Source organism: Xyrauchen texanus, chromosome 12 (assembly GCF_025860055.1).
Source record: "Xyrauchen texanus isolate HMW12.3.18 chromosome 12, RBS_HiC_50CHRs, whole genome shotgun sequence".
Lineage (NCBI taxonomy): Eukaryota > Metazoa > Chordata > Actinopteri > Cypriniformes > Catostomidae > Xyrauchen > Xyrauchen texanus.
Window position 1 is genome coordinate 32,336,191 of NC_068287.1, and position 24,195 is coordinate 32,360,385.

A 24,195-nucleotide genomic window follows, 5' to 3' on the forward strand; every position below is an offset into this window, starting at 1 on the left:
TTTCAGAAATGTTTATCCAGTAGTTGTGCAACCTTTGTTTTGCCACTCACACATAGAGAAAATAAACTTCTTCTGTGTCTTGATTTTTTAAAAGTTCCTTCAGAAATTTTTATGTAACTATTAATCTTTTGCCTTTGAAAATGTTATAGCAGTTAAAGATGACATGAAATGAAATATGACCCTATCTACTTTGTTAATAAATGTATCTGGTCTTATTGTGCAAGAATCTTCAGTGTGCATTATATGAAAGAGTAAAGATTAAAACTTTTTACATTAGTAATGACATTAGGTATCATGAACAATAATTTTTGTACACGTTAATGCATGCGATTAATTAAAGTTTAACACGTTAATTGTTCCTAAGCATGTCAAGTCTAAACTATCACAAAAATGCAGAATGAGACATTATTGTCTGTAAGCGCTTTTCATGTGGAGTTCAAAACTACACTGGCTTTGACACCCTGACGTGAATCATAAACACAGCTTCAAGATTGTTGTAGCAAAGTGGAGAGCCACAGTCTACCGGCTGATAAATATTGTGGAGGATGAGAGTTTAGGAGATTTCATGCCCATTGCAATGAATACTATGTGGGGAGTAATTATTTTAATTAGTCAACCTCCCACTTAGACTTTAGGAAACGTTTAATGTTATTTGAATTTGTGCTATTTGAATGCATTTCTATCTGTATACGAAAAATGTATGTGATTAATCCCGATAAGAAATTGAATCGACTGACAGCACTAGTTAGTTCACTATGCTTTAACTTATGTTAACATGTACAACTTTTATTTCTAAATAAGTGCGTTTGTATATGTTGAAATTTAACATTAACCAAGATAAATACGTGCTGTAACCCTAACCCTGTTGTTCATGGTTAGTTCATGTTAACTAATGTAGTTTACAAATACAACCTTATTATAAAGTGCACCCAATGGAGTTTTTTGTAGCTCGTGATTGGTACTCAGCTTTTTTTAGGATTTAAATGTACAACCGAAGGTTGAGTCAACAATAATAACTTGATGAGCTGTTGACCTCATGCTTTGTGATTCTTGCTACTTTGTACATTTAACACTTTGTGGCCATTGTAAAAACTATAGCATGACACTATTATTAAAATGTCACCTATCTGTTATGATGGCCATTAAGAACCTTTTGAATACAAGTGTAAATTAGAGCAGTTAACGTCTTCATTCATTCTTCACGGTGAATGGAAGACCAAGAAGCCTCAGTCCTCTCTCCCTATTATCCACAGACTTGCTCTTTTATTCACATTGCATGTTTGTCATTTGCAGTGGTGGGTTGTGCATTAAAAGTCTATTCCTTCATTCATACCATTAAGAAAACCCAGTTTTCAAACCAAGACACCCTTGCCTTTGGGCATCATGCATTGTCACAGCTAACTATTAATACCAACTGATATTTTAAAAACACGTCCACGCACGAAAGCCAGAACTACAGAATGACACTTAATGCTCGAGTAAGCCTAATTTTAACTGCAGCATGTCTGTTTTGTAAAATGAACGTCTCCCGTACAGACATTCACAAATCATATTTTTCATATGAATCTACCAAGGAGGTCTATAATACCTGGAAAATTCTAATATATTTGCGTTTTAAATGTTGCTTGCAATACATTTTGTTTCATCAGGGTACACGGTTATTCTGCGTTCCATTGAAGTTGGATGTGGGATATTCCTACTTGATAACAAAACTGCAATGCTCCCGTTCGATTAGCAGGGGTTTGACTCTCATTAGAGATATCTCCTATCAACCCAACTGATAAACAATGCTGCAACACTAGCATTTGTGCTACAGGTGTACGATTATCAAAAGAGATTATGTTTTATACACCTGCTTCTGCAGGCGTTTGTTAAACAAGCTTTAATATCATGTAATGTGGAAACAAACTAATTTATCGATATTACTTAAAGGGCACCTATTATGGCATTTAAAATGTTCCTAATATTGTTTTGGGAGTCCCCAACAACAGTTTTACATGCATGCAATGACAAACACTTTTGTTGTCTTATAATATGCATTTATGTTTACCTGATTTGCTCACCGACTCCCAAATGATTCGTTCAACGACTCATTTTTCCAAACCCCTCCTTTGCGTGACGCTAATCTGCGGTGATTGGTCTGATGACCCAGTCAGTTGTGATTGGTATACTCTGTGCAGAGATTGTCGGAAACGGAACGCCCATCACCATTAATGGATTATGGCTTGTTAAGTGTTGAAAATTAGATCATAGCCCAAAGTTCGGTGGTAAACACCCAATCAGTTATTGTTTGCGTTAGCCCAACGCATAAACATATTGATAAAGCACTGCATTACTACAAGTTATTGCTATATTCTTTATGACAACTCCAATAACATCGACAAACATTTCACATATTTCAAAAAAATTGACATTGGAGACCTAGAAGCTGCGCTGAGCGTAACTTACACAACACACACAAATACTTAAGCATGCTTAAAAACACATAAAAGCAACAAGTATTAATAATACTTACAGGTTGTGATTCGGAGGAGGAAGCTGATCCAAATAAACTTGGTACTGAACCTTCCTTCAGTATCAACCGGCTCGCGAATCCACACTTGAAAGCATTCATGTTCGTAATGCAATCTTCATTAAAATGACGCAAACACAATTTGATAATTTTTCGTCTTGACGTCACAACGAAAAGGAAAATGACTCATTGGAAAAACGATTCATTAAATTGACTCAGAGTCGACTCCTACTTTTGAGAGACAATAACTTTTTTTTACGGTGAACTTTCATATATAAAACTTTGCAGGATGTTTTTGTTCACTTAAATCTATGTTACACACTACATGAAAGGTAATTTTCAAAATTCCATAATAGGTGCCCTTTAATACAGTGAATATTTATCCCTTTGTCTATCTCCCTGAGTGTCGACATGTTTGTGTGACATCATGCCCCTTAATATCTGCAAAATCGGAGTTGAGAATTTCTGCACGAGCCTACAAGCTGTAATTCTGACTTTAAGATGCATTCCATTGCACTTTCTGAGTTGAATGGAACACAGCACTACCTTTCAAAACTGACACTGAATGCTCAAGCAGCCTAATTTACACATAGAAAACTCCTGATGTTGTTATAACAATGCAAAAAGCACTTACAATTTACTTGAAGTGAAAATCAATCCTCCTTTCTTGATTAATATATTAAGCAATCACACGATCATGCAGAACATAACATTTAAATCCAGGATCTCTTTCTCAATGGCGATGGAGACAGTAACGACAGTTGACTCATCAGCAAGATCTCGCGCTCACTTTCAAATTACATCAATTAAAGCGTGATTACATCACTCAAGGCCAGCTAGAAAGCCTTGACTGGGATATATCCTAAAGACCACACCCACCAAGAACAAATAAATCAATCTGATTGGCTGATGAATCTGACAATCTGATTTTAGTCGCTCATTCATTTGCACTTTTGAGGGATTGGAGCTCAAACTCATGTGCTTATTAGAATTGCGTTTTTCTCTATTTGTTTATAGATTAATTAAGAGTGAAAAGTGATTAAAAATACATAGGCAAGGTGATTGAGAATGAAAGGATGAAAAATATTTATTTGTCATGTTAGGCCAGCACAGAAGGCTTTACTGACCCTGAGAATTCTCCGCTGGTCTATTGCTATGACTGCTTGGTTATTGTCTTGTTTACACACATTTCGCATGTGAGCTATTCTAATGCCCTTTACTTCCCTTTTCTATATATTTGTTTGATTTTCCTCTCTGGAGAATGTCAGAGTTTTTGTTATGTAACAGGAAGTGTCACATGTTCAGTCTGCTTTTACATAACATAACTTTCATTCATATTTACAATTTAAACAATGTAAATTACTTCTAAAGTGTACATCACACCACAAAAATCTTTCTGATAACAAATTGAGCTTATCTAGCATGTGTTTGTGTGTCTCAGATGGAAAGGTGCGCCTTGCAACTCTGGAGTTGAGCTGTCTGCTTCTGAAACAGTCTGTGCTTTCTGGCTTTCAATGCATTATAAAGGATGTTCATTTGGCCTGTTTGGAGGTAGGTAACGAACATCAATTACAGGGGTATTCAATTATTATTCAAGTTCCAAGGGGTCTGATCTCTCCATCCCAACAAAGGTACGGATAATAATTACTTGATCGGTGACAGTAGTCAGTATGTCTATGAAACATAACGAGTGTGTGTGTGTGTGTGTGTGTATATATATATATATATATATATATATATATATATATATATATATATACCGCTGATATCCTGGGATTTTCACACACATCAGTCGCTAGAGCTTACTCCGAATGGTGCCAAAAACAAATGGAAATGGCTTGTTGATGAGAGAGGTCAACAGAGAATGGCCTGACTGGTTCGAACTGACAAAGTCTACGGTAACTCAGTGTAACACAGTTAAAGGATGGGCAAGGAGAAGGCGAGAACCGGCTTGTCAACATAAATGATAATTTAATTAAACTCAAAAAACACAAAAACATCAATACACACACACACATGACGGACATGCCCGTAATTCTCTCTCTCTCGAACAATCGTCACCGGCCGCCTTTATCCCTCGCGCGCCTCATCAGGCCGATTGGGGACCGGGCGCGCGATATTCCGACCCGGCCCCGCCCCCCTCCGCTCCACACTCAGATAACCTCTCTCTACAATTGTGGTGAGAAGAATATCATCTTATGGTGCGTTCATATACAACGCAAATAAAATTTTCGCCTCTGGAGGTGTTCACATACAACGTGAAGCTCGCGGGAGACAGGAGGTGTGGCTTCTATGACAACTTCTCTCAACCATGGCCGAGATCACAATGACTGACAAGAAACACACGTCAAACATGAAATGCTGTTCACTTTTTGAACCGGAAACTTACCAGATAGTCCAACTTCCTCGCTCACTTTCCTCTAAGCGATCTCTTTTTTTCGTCCGGTCTCTGTACATGTATGACTTTGTGTCATACAAAATCATGTGCCCACACACCGCTACGTTAACCTTTTCCTCCATTATCCAGATTTCTTCTGCTACTACGTCAGTACGTCAGTGACATCTGGACACTCTCAATGCTGATAGGCTTTCGCGACAACACATCATGCGAATTTCTCACTTGTGTTGAAAAATTTTAACTTGCGGGAACACGCAAATGAAGCGTTTTTGCGTTTTCGCTCCACTCCATTTGCTCATTCACGCCGCCCGACGTGAATTTGCACCTATTCACGTCTAAAGCATTGACTTTATATGTAATTGTGCTGTGCGAAACGCTCGATTCGCATTGTATGTGAACGCACAGTTAGAATGCTATTCTGAGATGCAGGTTGGCGCTGTTTTGGCAGCACAAGGGGGACCTACACCATATTAGGCAGGTGATTTTAATCTTATGGCTGATCGGTGTATATAGATATATATAGGCTGTAGGTATAAATATAGGCTGACTATGAAATAATGGAAACGTTCTCAACAGCAGAGAACTCTACTAGGGTGACTAGTAATTTCAAAGTTTTGGTTGTCTTTAGCCGGGATCCGATCCGGTTCGCTGATCTATTCCCTTTAACCTATTTACTTTCTTTATGCTCATTTATGTTCTTATTGCAAACAAATTCATCTGTTCATGCTATTCATAGCATTTTTACAAAATGTTTTTCTTATGATTACTTCCTTTGTTATTACTTTCCTTTTCTTTTATGTCTCTTAAGGCAAATGGACTGTTGGATATTGATTATTAACCAATAATCAAATAGATATTTATGTATTGTTTTTTAGCATTCATTTTGGCTTCATTCTGTTGTGTAATGTTTTATGATGGATGAAATGAAAGTCCAGCCCTAAATATTTTTTCTTGTTGAAAATCTCATTTCGCATTAACCCCTTAAACTCTATGGACCCGTCGGCAGCGCACCAGGCATATGATGTATAATTTGAAAGCTTAGAATCTGAACTTTTCAGAGATAACATCACTTCTGCATATATGTTACTTAACAAAATAAGGCTGAAAACATTCTTGTTTAAAATTAGTGTAGAGGTAATGGGGTAGAAATATTTATATAAAAATAAAAGTACTTAGCACACAAATGGACAAGTCATATATCAAATGAAAGGTCTCACTCTCAGTTCGAAAGATTTACAAAAGAATCGCAAAGTGAAATGTCATTACTGTAATTCATCAAAAATAAATGTATAATTTATGCTGCAATAAATGCTGATGTAAGCCCCAAATAGCTAATAACGTTAAATGTGCTTTTACCTTAGGAAGTAAAATTTAAGTTAAAGGTGGGGTATGTGATTTTCTTTTTTGACCATTTTTTCAAAATAACTTGAAATCCTATTCCTGACCCACTTACTGGCTGTAAATTAGAAGCACTGAAATGAAAATTAAGCAATTTAATCATCTGTGGAACGGGCAGGACTCGAAAAACTCCAGCCAATCATTTTCAAGACCATCTAGAATCATTGGACAGAAAATGTGTCAATCAAACGGTCGTACCATGCCCCCTCCCCACCACCCTGGCTGCGTGTCCCGTTCGATGCGCATACTCAAAGCTTCGTGACCCAGTAACAGGAAGCGATTGTATTTATGTATGGAGAATAGAGCTTTTATAGTGCTAGTGGGGTTGTTCCACATTTCTATGAATCCTGTTTTGAATAGAAGACCGCTGTACAGACGCCAGGGCTGGCTATGTTCTTTTTTTTTTACAGTTATGAGAAAATCAGCTCTACACCTTTCAAGAGTGGTATGCGAACCCCTCCTCCTGCTGTGTCAACAATTTGCTCTGAAAAATTGTCTGACAGGTGAATGCACTGTTTGACTAGTGAGTCTAGAACACTGCTAGAACACTGCGCATCTGAGTTTTCGCTCGTGCGTGATTGCGCGTCCATGTTTTTCGAATGGGTGGAGTCAGGGCCAGCGTTGGAGGAGAGAAGGTATGACCTTAGAGTTGTGTATTTTCAAAAACTGCCGGCCGTTTTGCAAATCACATACCCCACCTTTAAGATGTCCAGAGCAAAATATGTCATCCAGAAGGAAAAGCATGCAAAACAAATCACTAAAAAATATGTGTTTGACTATTGATGATAAAATGTTGTATCATCGCATAGGGGAGGATCTCAGCTTTCTAATGATACCTAGATTGAGCTTCTTGTCCACTCAGTGGTTAAGATATTCAATGAAACAATAAGGGTGGTGCTTGAACTGAGAATTAGACTGAATGTCTATGGACGAGCACATCTGTGAGTGCCACCTACATTTCAGATCTGAATATTGTAATGGAATCTGATTAAAAAAAAAAAAATCTAGTACTTTCTGCCACCTAGTGGAATAAAAGGAGACTTTCCAAAGTAAGGTTGAGTGAACAGTACCAGAATTACATGTTTAGAAATTTAGGACAACAACGAAACATTTTTTTTTTTTTTCTTTTTTATGATGAGATTATAAACATACAAATTTATTTTATTGAATAATTGGAGTCTCTTTTTTATTTTATTTGTGTGGTTCTCTGAAAAATGAGACCAATTTTTTCCAGTTTGTCCAAAGTATGTGTGAATAGTAAGCTTTTAAATTTGAGCATGAAAAATTGCAGGCGGCAGCCCAAAAATGCATTAGTTTAAGGGGTTTTAAGAAACTTAAATATGTCCCAATTTCACGTTAAACCTTAATACATTTTCATTCCACAACTTTTACACCATGACATCATAAGTTACAAGGTTGCCTGCTGCAACCTGAGGTTTAATGAATTGCTCAAGGGCACCAAATTATAACCGCTTGAACTTATGACCTTTTGGTTACAAGCCCAAAGCTTTAACAATTAGGCTAGAGTGTGTTAAATTACGATGAACAATGCATGCAAGCTTTAAAAGCTGAATGTCACAAAGAAAATCACAAAGAAAATCACATGAGACCAAAGTTAAAAGCCGGAGTGTGAGTGTTGTTCTAAATTTTTTTGTGTAAACCATGCAAATATAAACAGTGAATAAAAATCATAAATAAAAACAAGGTTATTTAAAAAATATATATTTCACATGACACTAAAAGCAGTACTAAAACAGCACTGTCTCTACTCCATCAACCAATCCAAGACCAGCGCTCAAATAGTTCTAACAAAACCCTGTCTTGGTTACTCATGATCCACTAAACACTGTCTGTCCACTAGCTTCTTCCCCCTCTAGTGACTGCTAGTTTAAAGGAAAAGTTCACCCCAAAAATAATATTTTCTCAACATTTATTCACCTTCATGTCATCCAAGGTGTGTATGACTTTCTTCCTTCTGCTGAACACAAATTAAGATTTTTAGAAGAATATCTCAGCTCTATAGGTCCATACAATACAAGTTAATGGTGACCAGAACTTTGAAGGTCCAAAAGTAAAACTAATCCATATGACTCCAGTGGATTAAACTATGTCTTCGTAAGTGATTTGATAGGTGTGGCTGAGAAACAGATCAATGTATAAGTCCCTTTTTACTATCAATTTCCTCTTTCACATTCATTTTCGCATTCTTCATGCATATCATCATCTACTGGGCAGGGAGGAGAAATTATAGTAAAAAAAGGACAAAATATTTATCTGTTTTTCACCCACACTTATTGTATCACTTCTGAAGATACAGATTTTACAGATTTGTGTGGATTACTTGTATTCTGCTTTTATGTGCTTTTTTTTTTTAGCTTCAAAATGTATATTGGTACCCATTCACTTGCATTGTATAGACTTACAGATCTGAAATATTCTTCTAAAAATCTTAATTTGTGTTCAGCAGAAGAAAGTGATGAGAAATTTCAGTTTTGGGTGAACTATCCCTTTAAATACACAACACTTGCCACCTCTGCTATTGGAACACTTTTTTTATTATAAATAAAATTAACCTATGTCTTATCAATTATTAAGAGAGTTAAAATATTAAATCCAATAATTACGACAGATAAAAAAAAAAAATATCTATATATATATATCCTTTTAATGGCTCAAACGAGTGCCTCCACATTGGCCTGTGATATCTTATAGGTTTGCACCCAGTCTGCAAAACCAGGAAATTAAAATGGCAGATCCCAAATAAAGAATTTCTATAGAAATAGAAGTAAAACATAAATAAAGTTCATAAAGACCCGGTTTATGATTAATGATGGGAGGCTGTTCCCTAGGCTTTCCATCACAGTGCTTTTGCTTAATTACTTGCTTGCAATAAAGGAAGTCCAACGGTCCTCATTTTATTTAGTATCATGTTGGTTGGATTGCCAAATACACCACAGCATAGTATTGTGTTGACTGTTTTACTCTAGAATTAGCTGTGGTTTTGAGATATTCCTTATAGCCATTAACTCTTTCCCCGCCAGCGTTTTTAAAAAAAAGTTGCCAGCCACCGCCAGGGTTTTTGACGATTTTCGCTAAACTTTAATGGCCCGCAGAATATTTTCTTCCATGAATATATGAAGATGCTATATATCACAATAAAGATCTGAGCCTCTGCTTTTAGGCAAAAATTTTTATCAATAAATTTTTAAAAACGATTTTATTTTATCTTCATTTGTTCTTTTTTTATTGCGACTTGAACAGAGGTCGGTTTTGTCAAAAAACAACATTTCAGACAAAAAGCTGATAAAAAGGCATGTTTATGTCTGATATTTTGAGCTTCTCAATACTCCACTTCTTCATGTTTGAGACGATCGCAGTCTGTTTCTTTGATCAAAGAGTTGCGTACTCTTTCAAAACATGCGCAGGGGTCTTCCTTACCGTATAACACCTAAAACACGGAAACCCGGAAAATTCCGTGTTTGGCGGGGAAGTGTTTTTTCATAAAACACGGAAAATTCCGTGTTTGGCGGGGAAAGAGTTAAGGATAAAAGCTGTGGTAATTTTTGCATTTACTTTCTTTCCCAATAATAGAGAAGTATGTCTCATGACATGTGTAGTTAAGTTGAAGAGAAATGAAATGATTCATGCAAATTTGCTCATGAACCACTGCACCCAAGATTATTCAAGATTTTTTGCTGCATATTTCTGATTTATTGGTTGTTTCTGAACAAATACAATATGCGCACATGTTTTTCCCAGTAATTTTTCTCACATTGAGTAATGGTTCCTTTCATTCTTATTTTGAAACTAGACAGATTACATGGGAGTATATCCAATACTCCCTCCTTATTCAGTGCTAAATTGTACTTGTTTATATTGTTTTGTGCAACTAAATCATATCAGTAATATGATGCTGTTTCTTTTTAGGGTGCTCGAGAAGAGAGTCTTCACCTTTTGAGGCGGTTTTATAAGGCAAGATGCTCTTTGTGTTTTTTGTTTCTTTTAAAGTAATAGTTTACCCAAAAATTGCCATTCTACCCTCAAGCTTTTCCAAACCTGTATGCCAAGCTATCATATGGCTTCAGGAGACTTCTAGTATATACAGTGCATCCGGAAAGTATTCACAGCGCTTCAGTTTGTTGCACATTTTGTTATGTTACAGCCTTATTCCAAAATGGATTAAATTAATTATTTTCCTCATAATTCTACAAACAATACCCCATAATGACAACGTGAAAGAAGTTATTTGAAATCTTTGCAAATGTATTAAAAATAAAAAACAAAAACATCACATGTACATAAGTATTCACAACCTTTGCCATGACACTCAAAATTGAGCTCAGGTGTATCCTGTTTCCACTGATCATCCTTGAGATGTTTCTTCAACTTGATTGTAGTCCACCTGTGGTAAATTAAATAGTTGATTGGACATGATTTGGAAAGGCACACACCTGTCTATATAAGGTTCCACAGTTAACAGTGCAAGTCAGAGCACAATCCAAGCCATGAAGTCCAAGGAATTGTCTGTAGACCTCCGAAACAGGATTATATCGAGGCACAGTTCTGGGGAAGGGTACAGAAAACGTTCTGAAGTTTTGAAGGTCCCAATGAGCACAGTGGCCTCCATTATCCATAAATGGAAGTTTGGAACCACCAGGACTCTTCCTAGAGCTGTCCGCCCGGCCTAACTGAGCGATCGGAGGAGAAGGACCTTAGTCAGGGAGGTGACCAAGAACCCGATGGTCACTCTGACAGAGCCCAAGCATTTCTCTGTGGAGAGAGGATAACCTTCCAGAAGAACAACCATCTCTGCAGCACTCCACCAATCAGGCCTGTATGGTAGAGTGGCCAGATGGAAGCCACTCTCAGTAAAAGGCACATGACAGCCCACCTGGAGTTTGTCAAAAGGCATCTGAAGGACTCTCAGATTATGGGAAACAAAATTCTCTGGTCTGATGAAACAAAGATTGGCCTGAATGGCAAGTGTCATTTCTGGAGGAAACAAAGCACCGCTCATCACCTGGTCAATACCATTCCTACAGTGAAGCATGGTGGTGGCAGCATCATGCTGTGGGGATGTTTTTCAGCGGCAGGAACTGGGAGGCTAGTCAGGATCGAGGGAAAGATGAATGCAACAATGTACAGAGACATCCTTGATGAAAACCTGCTTCAGAGCGCTCTGGACCTCAGACTGGGGCGAAGGTTCATCTTCCAACAGGACAATGACCCTAAGCACACAGCCAAGATAACAAAGGAGTGGCTATGGGACAACTCTGTGAATGTCTTTGAGTGGCCCAGCCAGAGCCCAGACTTGAACTCGATTGGACATCTCTGGAGAGAACTGAAAATGGCTGTGCACCGACACTCCCCATCCAACCTGATGGAGCTTGAGAGGTCCTGCAAAGAAGAATGGGAGAAACTGCCCAAAAATAGGTGTGCCAAGCTTGTAGCATCATACACAAACAGACTTGAGGCTGTAATTAGTGCCAAAGGTGCTTCAACAAAGTATTGAGCAAAGTCTGTGAATACTTATGTATATGGAATGTTTTTTTTTTTTTTTTTTTTTTTAAGAAATTTGCAAAGATTTCAAACAAACTACTTTCATGTTGTCATTATGGGGTATTGTTTGTAGAATTTTGAGGAAAATAATGAATTTAGTCCATTTTGGAATAAGGCTGTTACATAACAAAATGTGGAAAAAGTGAAGCGCTGTGCATACTTTCCGGATGCAATGTAAATCATATTAACTACTTTTTATGGCATATAAATATATACATTTATGGTTATAATATTTAATGATTTATTTTTGTCCTTTTTGGAGCATGTTAACTATTAACGGGCGTTGTATGTAAAAGAACTGTATAAAGATACTACAAATAAAAATGCATAAGTTTTTGTATGTTACACTGACAAACAAAAGCTTATGGGTTTCGAGGGCGTGTAAATAATTATATTCATTTTTGGGTCTGCTATCCCTTTAAATCTCACATCAAGGTCGGCAATGCTCTTGCAGGTACTTACTGGAAACCATCTAGTTCAAGGCAACAGCACTTCATGTTAATAGTGTGTTTCCTTGTTCTTTTAATTATCCTTGGTGTTATCCCCAACTTGTATTTAAACTTCCTTTAAAGTCAGAGGTAGAATAAAACTCACACAGCTCATCCTTAAGACTTTGCTGTTTTGATATTTAGGAAAATCCCAGCAGCTTCCTGTTGAAACGTGTCAGCACCACCACACAAACATGTGGCTTATTCACATTCAGACATTTCTATGAAAGTGAGCTTCAATTAAGCAGAACAGAATACTCTAATCAGTCACAGCTATCAGGACTGTGGCAATCAAGCAGTTTCCTGCAAGATAACCAAGTACCCGTGTGCGTTCATCTTTTTGCTTTTGCCACCATGTGATTTTTGTCTCAACAGGGATGGATGTTCTTTATGTTTCTGACTTAGAAAGCCTACAGAACATTTTATTTTCCCCCTTAGACATTTTGTCTTGTGAAATTTGAGTACCCTGTAGAATGTTACTTTCACAATTCATTGAAAAAACTTTTTTCAATGTTTATTGTGATTTAGGACAACAGGATCCATGCGGTGTATACACATTATCAAAGTATTGAATGTTCTTTTCTGAGAATTTGGAGAGCCCTGGGAGGGCCCATGTTTTTGGTATCTCATTACGTTCCTTAACGTGCATTTATAGTGGATCAGTGTCTCAGCTGTTCCAAGAAACTGGCCAGACACTCACAGTGCCAGACAACTTTATGGACACACCTTTGCATTCTTAATTATTACTATCATCCGCATTTTAGAATAAGGGTGAAGTCATCAGAGCTTTGCAATGGAAAAACCCTGATGGAGGTATGAGAAATATGTAGTGACTAATAAATGTTCAATGTACTGAGATTAACTTTTAGATTCCTTGAAGAAGCCACCCTTTGCCTAGATTTCAGACACTATTCAAACACTATTATAGAAGTCCCCATGTATGCTGGTCACCTTTTGATTTATTGTTCCCTCACTCTCTAATCCAACTCATTCATTCCAAAAATATTTAAAATCACATTTTAATTTTGTAAAGAAATTCATACATGGGTACAATTTATACTTCTGTATGTCTGTCATGTCAAGTATTTAAGAATAGCGTCCCAACAACCTTAATCAACCATTGGTGTAAATTGGGGGCGGGAATATCTCTTTGTTTGACCAACAGCAGACAGGGGGTGTATTCAGAAAGCTGTTTTGCAAATAACATTTATTTTTGCAATTCCGTTCAGTGGCACTATTGGTGCAAAAATTTTAATTTTCAGTTTTAAATAAATAGTTACTCTGAGCTGTCATTTTCCAAAAAGGATCCAAAACACAGTAGTTGATTTAACTTTTGTACTACATTCCAAGTCTTCTGAAGACATACGATGACATTGTGTGATGAACAGACTGAGATTATAAAGAATAAAATTAGTGTGAAGACTTTAAAAACGTTTACCTTCTGTACAGGTTTGGTTAGGGTGAGTAAATAATTACAGAATATTATTTTTTGAATGACCTAGCTCTAACAATTTAAATTTTCACAATAAATTATTCACACTTATTCTCCTAGGGACCACATTTTTTAGCTTTCAAGTGATGTTTATCTTTCTCAATGTGGCAGTGGATTTTAGTTTTGATTTGTTATGCAGTATGTACTTATTTTCTTTATGATGTGATGTTTTTTCTTAAATTCTCCTCTAGGGGGAGGAGATATTCCTGGACATTTTTGAGGATGAATATAGGAGCATGATGGTAATCACATCCAGTCTCTTTTGCAATTTCACTCTCAGTTTATGTCATGAACGAATGATACAGCAACATCCTGCTTCTGAGTTGAGAGGAAATGCCATATCAATATTAGACATTTTCTGGATAAGGAGTGACTATTGCAGTGTGTATTTACAGTGGGCACCAATGAGTGATTAAGTCACACTTAAAAATGTATGAATGTCGTTTATTTTAGAGAATAATATCAAAAGCACACTTGTCGAGCAAAACATTTCAGATAAATGTATTAGTTTGGTTTTGAATGATAAATTACATTATATGGACACTTTCTGGCTGTCAAATGTTAGTTGTTTATGCCTATAGTTATTTATATCATCATACTGTGACTACCGGTATGTAATAGGCTGAACTACACCTGTGGTTGCTCTGCTTAGGGAAGTTACTTCATACAAGCACTAAAAATGTCCTTGAAACCAGTTGGTTTAAAGTAATTGGGGGGGAGGAAATGCCACAGAAAAGTGACATCAGTTCAGCGAAAAACTTTAGCATCGTTTTTTTCCAGGTGCCACTTGGTTTGATTTTTTTGGGGCCACTGTATAATACTTTTTCCTACAGTAAAATGTTTGTTCCTGGAAATAATGTTTTCTTGAGTGATTAATTTTGAGCAATTTTTCTCTTAGAGTAAGCCAATGAATGTGGAGTATCTTATGATGGATGCATCCATTTTACTTCCACCCACTGGCACTCCCCTTACCGGCATTGACTTTGTGAAGAGACTGCCCTGTGGAGACGTCGAGAGGACACGCAGGGTTAGTGATAAACAAACAATTACTGAACGTTTTGAGATAATGATTTAGGGGTGGGACTTATAGCCTTTTGTCAAATATTTTTACTTTATCTGTAATCTAATTTCTTACAATTCATGAAAGCATGTGTTCTTTGGCCAGATTTTGTGTGCCGTTCTGGGAAATCATCCAACCTAGTTTAAGATAATGAGAAATAGTTTTATTGTGTTTCAGAACTGTTTCAAAGGTAATGTCACATTTGTAATGCATACGTTTCATTGATTCTAGGTTTTTATGAATAGGTTTTTTTATTTGTGGACACTGAGAAAAAGATATTAACCCTAAACCACTGAAGTACACCAGAGGAAAAAACTCTAAGCTATCATTTAGGCATTTCTTATTGTCTTGTATAAACAGAAATTCCAGGAAGATGCATCATGGCTGTGATAAATGAATTGTGTTAATAAATTTTGTGTGTGTGTCCCTATAGGCTATCCGTGTGTTCTTTATGCTACGCTCGCTGTCTCTACAGCTGCAGGGAGAACCAGAAACTCAACTTCCTCTCACTCGACCTGAGGATCTCATCAAGACCGATGATGTCCTTGACCTTAGTAAGACCTTTAGAGTCACGTAGACCTGATACTACACTCCGATATTGATTCCAAAAAGCTTGATGATTGTACTGGTTTTCAAATCTAACATTTTCCAGTCTGTTCTCTATGGAATGATATTTGTGCCACTAGGACTTGAACTAGAATTTAAGGATTTAAATTCAATATGTTTACCTGAAATTGAACATGCAGTTTTGTATTTGAATTGCATCAAACTTGAAATTCAAATGTATGTGGCATGAATTCAGATCTTAAAATTCACATTCAACTTTTTAATACACCGATTTAGGATTTTGTACCTTTTCAACCATCGGGCTGGCATGTTTACAAACAACTAACGATTATTTTTATAATTTATTAATCTTCGATTAATCCAGTGGTTCTCAACCTTTTTTGAACAAACGCCCCCCTGACCTCTTCATGATCCTCTTAACGCCCCCCAAACCCCCCACAAAAAAAAAAAAACACTTCAGAAATACTATTACAGCCAAACAATTGCAACACTGATACCTGAAGCCTGAGTTTTTGGTAAAAAAAAATAAAACTGAAACAGAAGTTTCTTATTGTATTTAAACTACATGTAAAAACCTCAAGTTGAGTAATATTGTGTTTTGAAAAAAATGCAAAAACACATGGATTGTTTGAAAGGTATTGCAAATGTATTTAGAAATTCAAACAAATTCAGGCTCACACACAAATTTTTTAAGATGAGCGAATCACGTGAACAGTAACGTAACTAACCTAAATGGCCAATGAAAAAGCAGCGGTCGATTCAAGCACTCAATTAGGCAATATATACTAGGCTTCAAATTTGAATAGCCTACAAACGGTCATTTGATTTCAAATGACGAACAAAGACGACAACAGCTCGGCCACCTGAACTGAACCGAAGAAAAAACGACGTCAAAAACAGCCACTTTTTTTTAATTAATTACGGAGCACTAATTATGCGCCTAATTATGTATTCCGCATTATGTACAGAAAAAGCCGGTGAAAGCGCGCCTCTATTTTGCGCTGAAAATTCTCCTCCTCTTAAAAGCATGTGTAACTTAGGAAGCGGCTCTCCTGGCATATCCTCCTGGTGAAGTGGCAGCAGTAATCCGAGCAAGACGAAGACATAGGCTAAGGAGAAGAGCTGAAAAGATTTTTGCGCAGGCCGCCTGAGTACCTCTGAGTAACGCCCCCCATTTGTGCCTGAGCGCCCCCCTCTCTGCTGCCTCGTTCACACCGCCCCCCAACACTGTCCAAACGCCCCCGTTGAGAAACGCTGGATTAATCAGATAAAGATCTTTTATTTCCTGAATTGTATTAAAATGGGATTTTGTTTGAAGCAGAAATTATAAAGGGTGTAAGGTTTTTTTGATTTGCGTTACTGAATTCACGATTTATACTCTCACAAAACTCTGAACTAAGACTGAATCATGAATAGTTACGTTTGAATTTATAATTATTATTGTTATTGTTGTATGCTTGTACACTGCCAGTGAATACATACATTTGAAGTATTTTAAATGAATATTGTAATTTTTAAAATAGTGTTGTCACTGATTACATGCTTGTGGAGCGGAGGGGGGCGGGGGCCGTTCGGAATATCGCATACCCGGTCCCCAATCGGCCTGATGAGGTGCGAGGGATAAAGGCGAGAACCGGCTTGTCAACATAAATCATAATTTTAATGAAAACTTAAACCAAAAGCATAAACAAACACACACATGATGGACATGCCCGTAATTCTCTCTCTCTCTCTCGAACCATCGTCACCGGCTGCCTTTATCCCTCGCGCGCGATATTCCGACCCGGCCCCGCCCCCCTCCGCTCCACAATGCTTCTAAAGTATTCTTCTAAAACTTGATCTTTAATGGTATTGTCTGTTTATCCAGTAAAATAATATTTGCCATAATATACATTTACTGGTGAAATCAGACATTACATTTGGCATTATCAGAACTATCAAATATCCGAAACCTTAGCATTATTATACATTACATTCAGCATTATAAAAAGTTTAATATAATAAAAGCATCTGTAAACACAGTGCAGTTTCACTCGCGCACTGAATAGTGTCATTCCGGCGGTGCTCATTGTATGACATGAGCTTTCATGATGTACAATGATCTTCAAAACACTTCAAAACTGGCACACTTTGACCTCTGAGACATTAATGTGACATCCATGAAAGTTGTTCAATTGATAACACTTAAACTGAAATCGTGGTATGATGTTGCACAAGTTTAATCAAAATGATTGCTCTCCCTGTGTCGATTGCGATCGGTTGGAATGACATGGATCCGTGCACACTTGCTGAGTGAAGTTTAACGGAGACTCGCTTGTGTAAATACAAACAGTTTTGCGAAACGTGGAAATAAGAGCCTGAATTTTAGCTGAGAACAAATGAAGAGTTAATAAAATGTGTAAAGGCATCAAAACAGCTGCTTCCCTCTCTAACTCCTCCCGCTGACACAGGACATACTGATGCACGTCAACCCTGTCTCCTAGCATCAAGACCTCAACGTGGGCCGCATCAAGCTCTTTGACACCCCCAGCAAGTCTGTCATGTCTCTCACCTTCACTATCCCATGATCCCTGAAGTGTCAAGACCCCACCCTCTTTCAATAGACCTAGCAATCACTGCCCTGCACACCAGAAGATATCCAGTTTTTACACAGCAGTGGTGACAATGACAAAAACAAGAATGGGAAAAACGTCATTCTAGAGTAAAACATTTAAAATGCTACATATGATTTGTTAGAATTGGTGGGTCATTTATAGCCTTCTGATCCAATTGAAATGCCTTAGTCCTCTGAACTTGAACACTCCATAGGCTTTACTGCCTTTCAAATGACATGTATTGTTAATATTTTTGTTATTTGAAAGTTTATGAAACAATAACTGGCAGGGCCAGAACAAATAACATTCCAGTGTTTTCTCTGCATCTAACATGTTACAGCACTTTCACAAAAGTACTCTTCCAGTGATGTAACAATTATTCAATTTGCTGCAAGTGCTTCATCAATTAAAACCTTTCACTATAGTGATATCCAGCAAATCTACTTTACCCACTTTTAAAGCTTACAGCATATGAAACAGACTTCTCTTATGACACCTTATCATGAAAGGAGTTACCACTCGATTCAAATCAATCTTAAACACGTCTCTATGTCTGAATGTTTAAGATAAACTTAATTGTGTTCTGACTTCTTTTTTTAATGGTATCAGAAAAACTGAAGTAAGATAAAGATGCCAATATGAATGAATTTTAACAGAAAGAGAAGTGGAATTTATATTTTTCTCATAAACTACAACCATCTCCTTGGTTTTGAGATCTGATGACCTTCCTTCATGTTGTATCTCATTCTCACTCAGTCATAAAGTGTTTACCACACATGATGAAATCACACTCATTGCATATGCACCATACACCTTTCATGCAATCTGTGGGTTTGCATTTTTAACCAATTCTCACATCACCCTAATATGTTACACGGAGGCCCAGTCTCTCAGCACTTCCAGCTTTGTTCTTGTGTCCAGGTGTCCTGGTTTGCCTCCAGGCCTCTCACGTTTAAAGTTAAGAGGGGCTTTGTGAGCAAGTGAACTGACTCAGACTTTCCATCACTGAGGCCGTTGCTAAAGCTGGTGCAGCCATTGTGGGCAGCAGTCTTGAGTTCTTCCTGTTCACACTGCGCCTAACTGTAAGGGTACCTGAGCAGCACCTACAGGCTGGGTCAGATAGTGGGCAGAACGAGCCCTAGATGTGTAACCAGGTGGGAGGAAGCTCAGATTCTGCTGCCAAAATCAACCCACTTTTGCTTCCTGTCTCAGTGGTTTGTGCACAAAAGGGTTAATACACAAGCTGACTGTTTCAGTCTAGATTTGAATAGTTTAAGCACTCAAATTCAAGATAAATCGATAAAAATACTTTCTGCAAAGAGCAGGATTAGGTCACCTGAGCATTTAGATTTAAATTAATAGCTCACCGAAAAGCTATAATGCTCATCATTTATTTGCGTTTATGCCATCTCAAACTTGTATGGCTTCGTTTCTTCTGCAGAACACAAAGATATTTTGATGGAGATATGATATGAATATATCCATATAATGCAAGTCAGTGAGGTCCAACACTTCCAAGCTCCAAGAAGGACAAAAAAAGTCTCTGCCCATGTTCATGCGCTCTGTGTCAGTTGCGAGGAAGTGTAATTGAGCTTCAAATCATGATCGCGCCTAGGAGTCTGCAGATGGTAAAATGTATTGGGGGAAAAACAACTTACATTTTGGTCTGTTCTCACCCTAAAAGATTGTGTTGCTTCAGAAGAGATGGATTAAACCACATGAGTTGTATGGATTACCTTTATGCTGCCTTCATGTCCTTTTTGGAGCTTGGAAGTGTTGGAACCCATTGTCTTGCATTGTATGGATGTATTTGCATCATATCTCCATCAAAATATCTTTGTTTGTGTTTTGCAGAAGAAAGAAAGTAATACGAGTTTGAGACGGCATAAGGGCGAGTAAATGAAGAGATAATTATCATTTTTAAATCATATAATGCAACTAAGCCTATAAGCCCTGCAATAAACTAAAAAAAGAGATTTTCCGATAAAAGAAGTGTGTAATTTCTGAGCCGTTTGCATCTCCAAATGTAATTAAAAAAATAATGTCTCAGGCCTCAGTGTTGGCCTGACAAAACAATTTAATGATGAATGTGGCAATTAGCGACTCTTCTGTGACTTCTGAGACTGCACCTTAAAAATGTGAGTTAAATGCATTACCATTACCCCACGCTGTGTGAGTATGTACGTTATTTGATATAAAAGGTTTTGAACTGATGTTGTCTGAAATCGCAGTCACACATACCTTTGCAGATCGAAATTCCTTGGGTGAAATACAGTCGTCTCAATGGGAATTCATGGAATCGTGAATTTTGCACGATGGACATTTGGTGACGAAGAATTTCCCAGCACAGATTTCTTATGTCTCGTGTGCAGCATTACAAAGTAGCTCTCTCTTTATTTATATATATATAAGGTTTCCCAAACACTCCCTCTGTTTTCCATTGGTCGGGCATACAGTTAATCATGCCTCAACGTCAAGCAATTGGTTGCACCAATGTTGCTGTATCGGGCTGGTCAGGATGCTCAAAAAAATAGAGCAATGTTTTGATAGCTCCACAAAGCTATGGTGTTAACACTACAGGAAAATCAATCAACCAACTGTACAAATGATTTACTTAAAGTTGTCATTGTATATTAGGCTGGGATAGGAGAAAGTTGCACATTTTGCACAATTCAGCTTGAAATATATTTTGAAAGCAATTTGTTCTTTTTGTTGGCACTAAGAACAACAATTTTCCTGTCTGGAAAATCTCTGATTATACAGCCCTACTTCACAATAGCTACCCTGCAATTTACAGCTGGCACATCTTGCATCATCATGATTTGTGATAGCGTTCGCCTTTGATGTCCTTTGAATGTGAATCCAGGAATGAGTAGATGGAGCAACCGCCTCGCTCTGAAGCGACAAAAGAGACAGACAGAAAGACAGACAGATAGACCTGAGATACTGACGTCCCTGTTGACGTGGGTTATTTTTAGACATGCAGAAAATGATGCATGCACACAACACAACTTACATAAATTCTTACTGAACATTTTCCACTCTTTTATGTCACTTATGTCAATATATTAAATCATTTATATTAACTGAATGATATGCAACTGCACATTTAAACATTTTATGCCCCACTCGCTTTCTTTTTGCATGCATATATATATATATATATATATATATATATATATATAATCATTATTACACACTTGACGTGAATGCTTTTAGATGAAGTTCTCAGCAAAAGGTTCTCACCTTAAACACTTAGTCACATGGTAATTTTATGTGAAATACCCAACCCCCAATTTGGTTGAGCGCTGAAATCTCTTCTATTAATAAGTGTTTGTTTAAACACACTTGTATATAGTATATTCCCTTGGAATTAAACAGATTGATGCTTTCCTGGGTATATTTCATATCTGCATGGTGGTAGTTACTCATAATATTATATTTTCAAGATTTTCACATGTTCTAGTTTCTTTAGTTGGCTCCTGTGTTTTTTCTATGCCAGTGTAAGCGAAAGACATTTAAAGTTTAATATAAAAAGCACTGTATGGAAAGTTGTTTGTTTTGTTTCCTTTATTATGAATCAACCAACACAACCAGAATTAACCACTAGTAAAATGCCTTCCGATTGCCCTGAGGATATGAGCGATGTCACAAAGCTGCAATAGGTAGCTGCATGGAAGTGTATTCCTTGGTATTATAGCAGGTAAATTACCCAGAGGCGACACAACTCTGTCAGTATATTTAGCTATGTGTTAAAAGGAAGACCAGCATGCTGCCTTCTGATGTAATTCCTCAAAACCTCCTCAAAAAAAGTGTGAATTCTTAGGAAGTGCACAAAGAGAAACTTTTACCAAGTCATACTCTGTTGAACTCAGGTGTGACAGTGCGGTTTCAGTTATTAGTAGTTTTAGTTTGTCTACCTGAAACCAATTTCAGTCGTCTATGACATTCTTCCCCTCCCCACCCACCCCCTGCTCTAGTTGATGCCATAAACTGTGGAGGCCATGACTCAATGGAGTGTTTTTGAAAACTCCCTCATGTTAGACTGTTTGATTTTATGCCAGGTTAACACTCACTCTTTCACACTTTAATATGATTGAATTCACTCTAAGGTGACATTTTGTTTGCACTTTGTAATTGAAAATGGATGACTATATTTAGCTGTGCAAGTCATACTATTTCTTTGGAAATGGTATATGTGTTTTTTTTTTTATATAGTAACGCTTGTAAGTTAATGAAGCATGCAATCAGAGGGTATTAAAACAATGTGATATTTTGTACAGAACAGTGACCCCTGAAAGTATTTGGGCACTTAAGCCGCACTTAAAATTGTGTCAGATAACAAAATATCACATTAAAGGCCTTTGCACACCAAATGCTTATTTGCCACGATTTCCTCGATTTGATAAACATTTTGTTTAGAAACAATGGATTCCTATGAAGCCATTCTCACCTGGAACGAATATGAGCCTGCCGACAATGAGTGATTTTTATTTGATTTTTTTTACAGTGAAATGTGTCAAAAAAATAAATAAATCTTGGGCTGGCTATGATATGCCCTGACTCATAAAACATGAGCTTTGGATCATGGGTCAGGAGCCGCTGCTGTTACCAAAACCAGCGCAACTGGTATCGCTAAACCTCAGAAAGCTGTATTGACCTCCGACATTAAATGCTGAAGTAATTTGAGGAAGAAATCCTGAACCAGCTGTGAGGATGTGTATTTTTATTTGCATCTAATGCTTTAAAATCTGAAAGAAAGTTATCATATGGATTCTCTTAACATGTACTGTAAATGATATTGCTGCATAACTGCCTTATCTGATCATATGTGGATTGTATTCATAATGTAATCCATCCATCCATCCATCCATCCATCTCATTATATATATTGCGGCGCCTTTGTATCACGTTTATAAATAAACAACTTATGGATGTTGTGTTTTCTTTGCCAAATATTAATAGTATTAATACTATTGCTGCTGCATCTACCTGGTGGTTTCTCCCCAAAATTAATCAGAACTCATCGTTACTGCTGTGCTATTTTTAGCAGTAAAGTATCTAATAATGTATCAGACTGAAGATGGGTTTTGTGTTCAGTTTTATAATCAATGTTGTTCCAATTGATAATGTGTTTTAAACGTTAATACGATTTTTTACACTTGATTCTTTCTAATCATCCCTCAGACTGTCTACATTATAATATCACTAGTCAACTGGCCCAGCTGGTGAACTGAAATAGTTTGTGAAGTGTCTTGAATGTTTTATTTTTTGTTAAGTTCTGACAAATCTCTAGCATTATTTGTTTGCAGATGCTACATGGATTGATATTCTAATGTTATGATATTGATACATTTTAAGTGTGACCAAAGTGTCAGAATTTTTTATTGGGTAACTGTGCAATTAATCATGATTGTTTATTTAAACACGTTTACAAAGTGGTTGCACAGTGTTCCTAGTCAGAGCCTGAACTTCAAGTTTTTATGGCTTGTGTTTTACAGATTAAGTAAATTTGTTGAAGGACCCTTGAAATTATCAAATTATCTTGAGCCTTTTTGTCTTCTTTTTCTTGTAGATAACAGTGATCTTATTGCTTGCATGGTAGTGAGTAAAGATGGGCTTCAGGCCCAGCGCTTCCTTGCTGTGGACGTGTACCAGATGAGTCTGGTGGAACCCGATTCCAAGCGTCTGGGCTGGGGTGTTGTCAAGTTTGCTGGCCTTCTGCAGGTCTGCTTCACCTTCACTCCTACATTGCAACCATGATGTACAAACAATCAATACAAATGTGCACTTTGTCCTTTTTTTTTTTTTTTTCCTCTTCTACTCCGAAGTGAAAATAGTCCTTTTTCAGATTTCAGGGTTAATTCACGTAATAAAGGAAGGGCTTTGTGGGCTTCCCCTAATGAACAAGACCAAAAATCTCTGAATTGTAAATCTTTTTAAGTTACAGTATTGCATATGCGCTGCATTAAACAAAGTGCCCTTTAACATAATAAATTAACTAAGCATACTAAATATCCTAAACCAATCCATATGGATGAATGTACCTTAAAGGGTCGTGTAACGCAACACATTTTTTGAGATGTTAACAGGAATATATGTGCACGCAAGAGCAGAAAATGTCTTC

General features: G+C 37.1%; 1 protein-coding gene across 3 annotated transcripts in view; it reads left to right on the forward strand.

The window, feature by feature from the left end:
- The window catches only part of LOC127652830 (protein CLEC16A-like), an 86,961-nt gene that overhangs the window by 41,738 nt on the left and 21,028 nt on the right, over positions 1–24,195 (forward strand). For all 3 annotated transcript variants that reach the window (XM_052139232.1, XM_052139233.1, XM_052139234.1), the window contains 6 exons: positions 3,954–4,063; positions 10,236–10,280; positions 14,039–14,089; positions 14,746–14,874; positions 15,341–15,461; positions 23,644–23,795. In XM_052139232.1, coding sequence (XP_051995192.1) covers positions 3,954–4,063; positions 10,236–10,280; positions 14,039–14,089; positions 14,746–14,874; positions 15,341–15,461; positions 23,644–23,795 — 608 coding nt within the window. The remainder of the gene's footprint in view (positions 1–3,953; positions 4,064–10,235; positions 10,281–14,038; positions 14,090–14,745; positions 14,875–15,340; positions 15,462–23,643; positions 23,796–24,195) is intronic.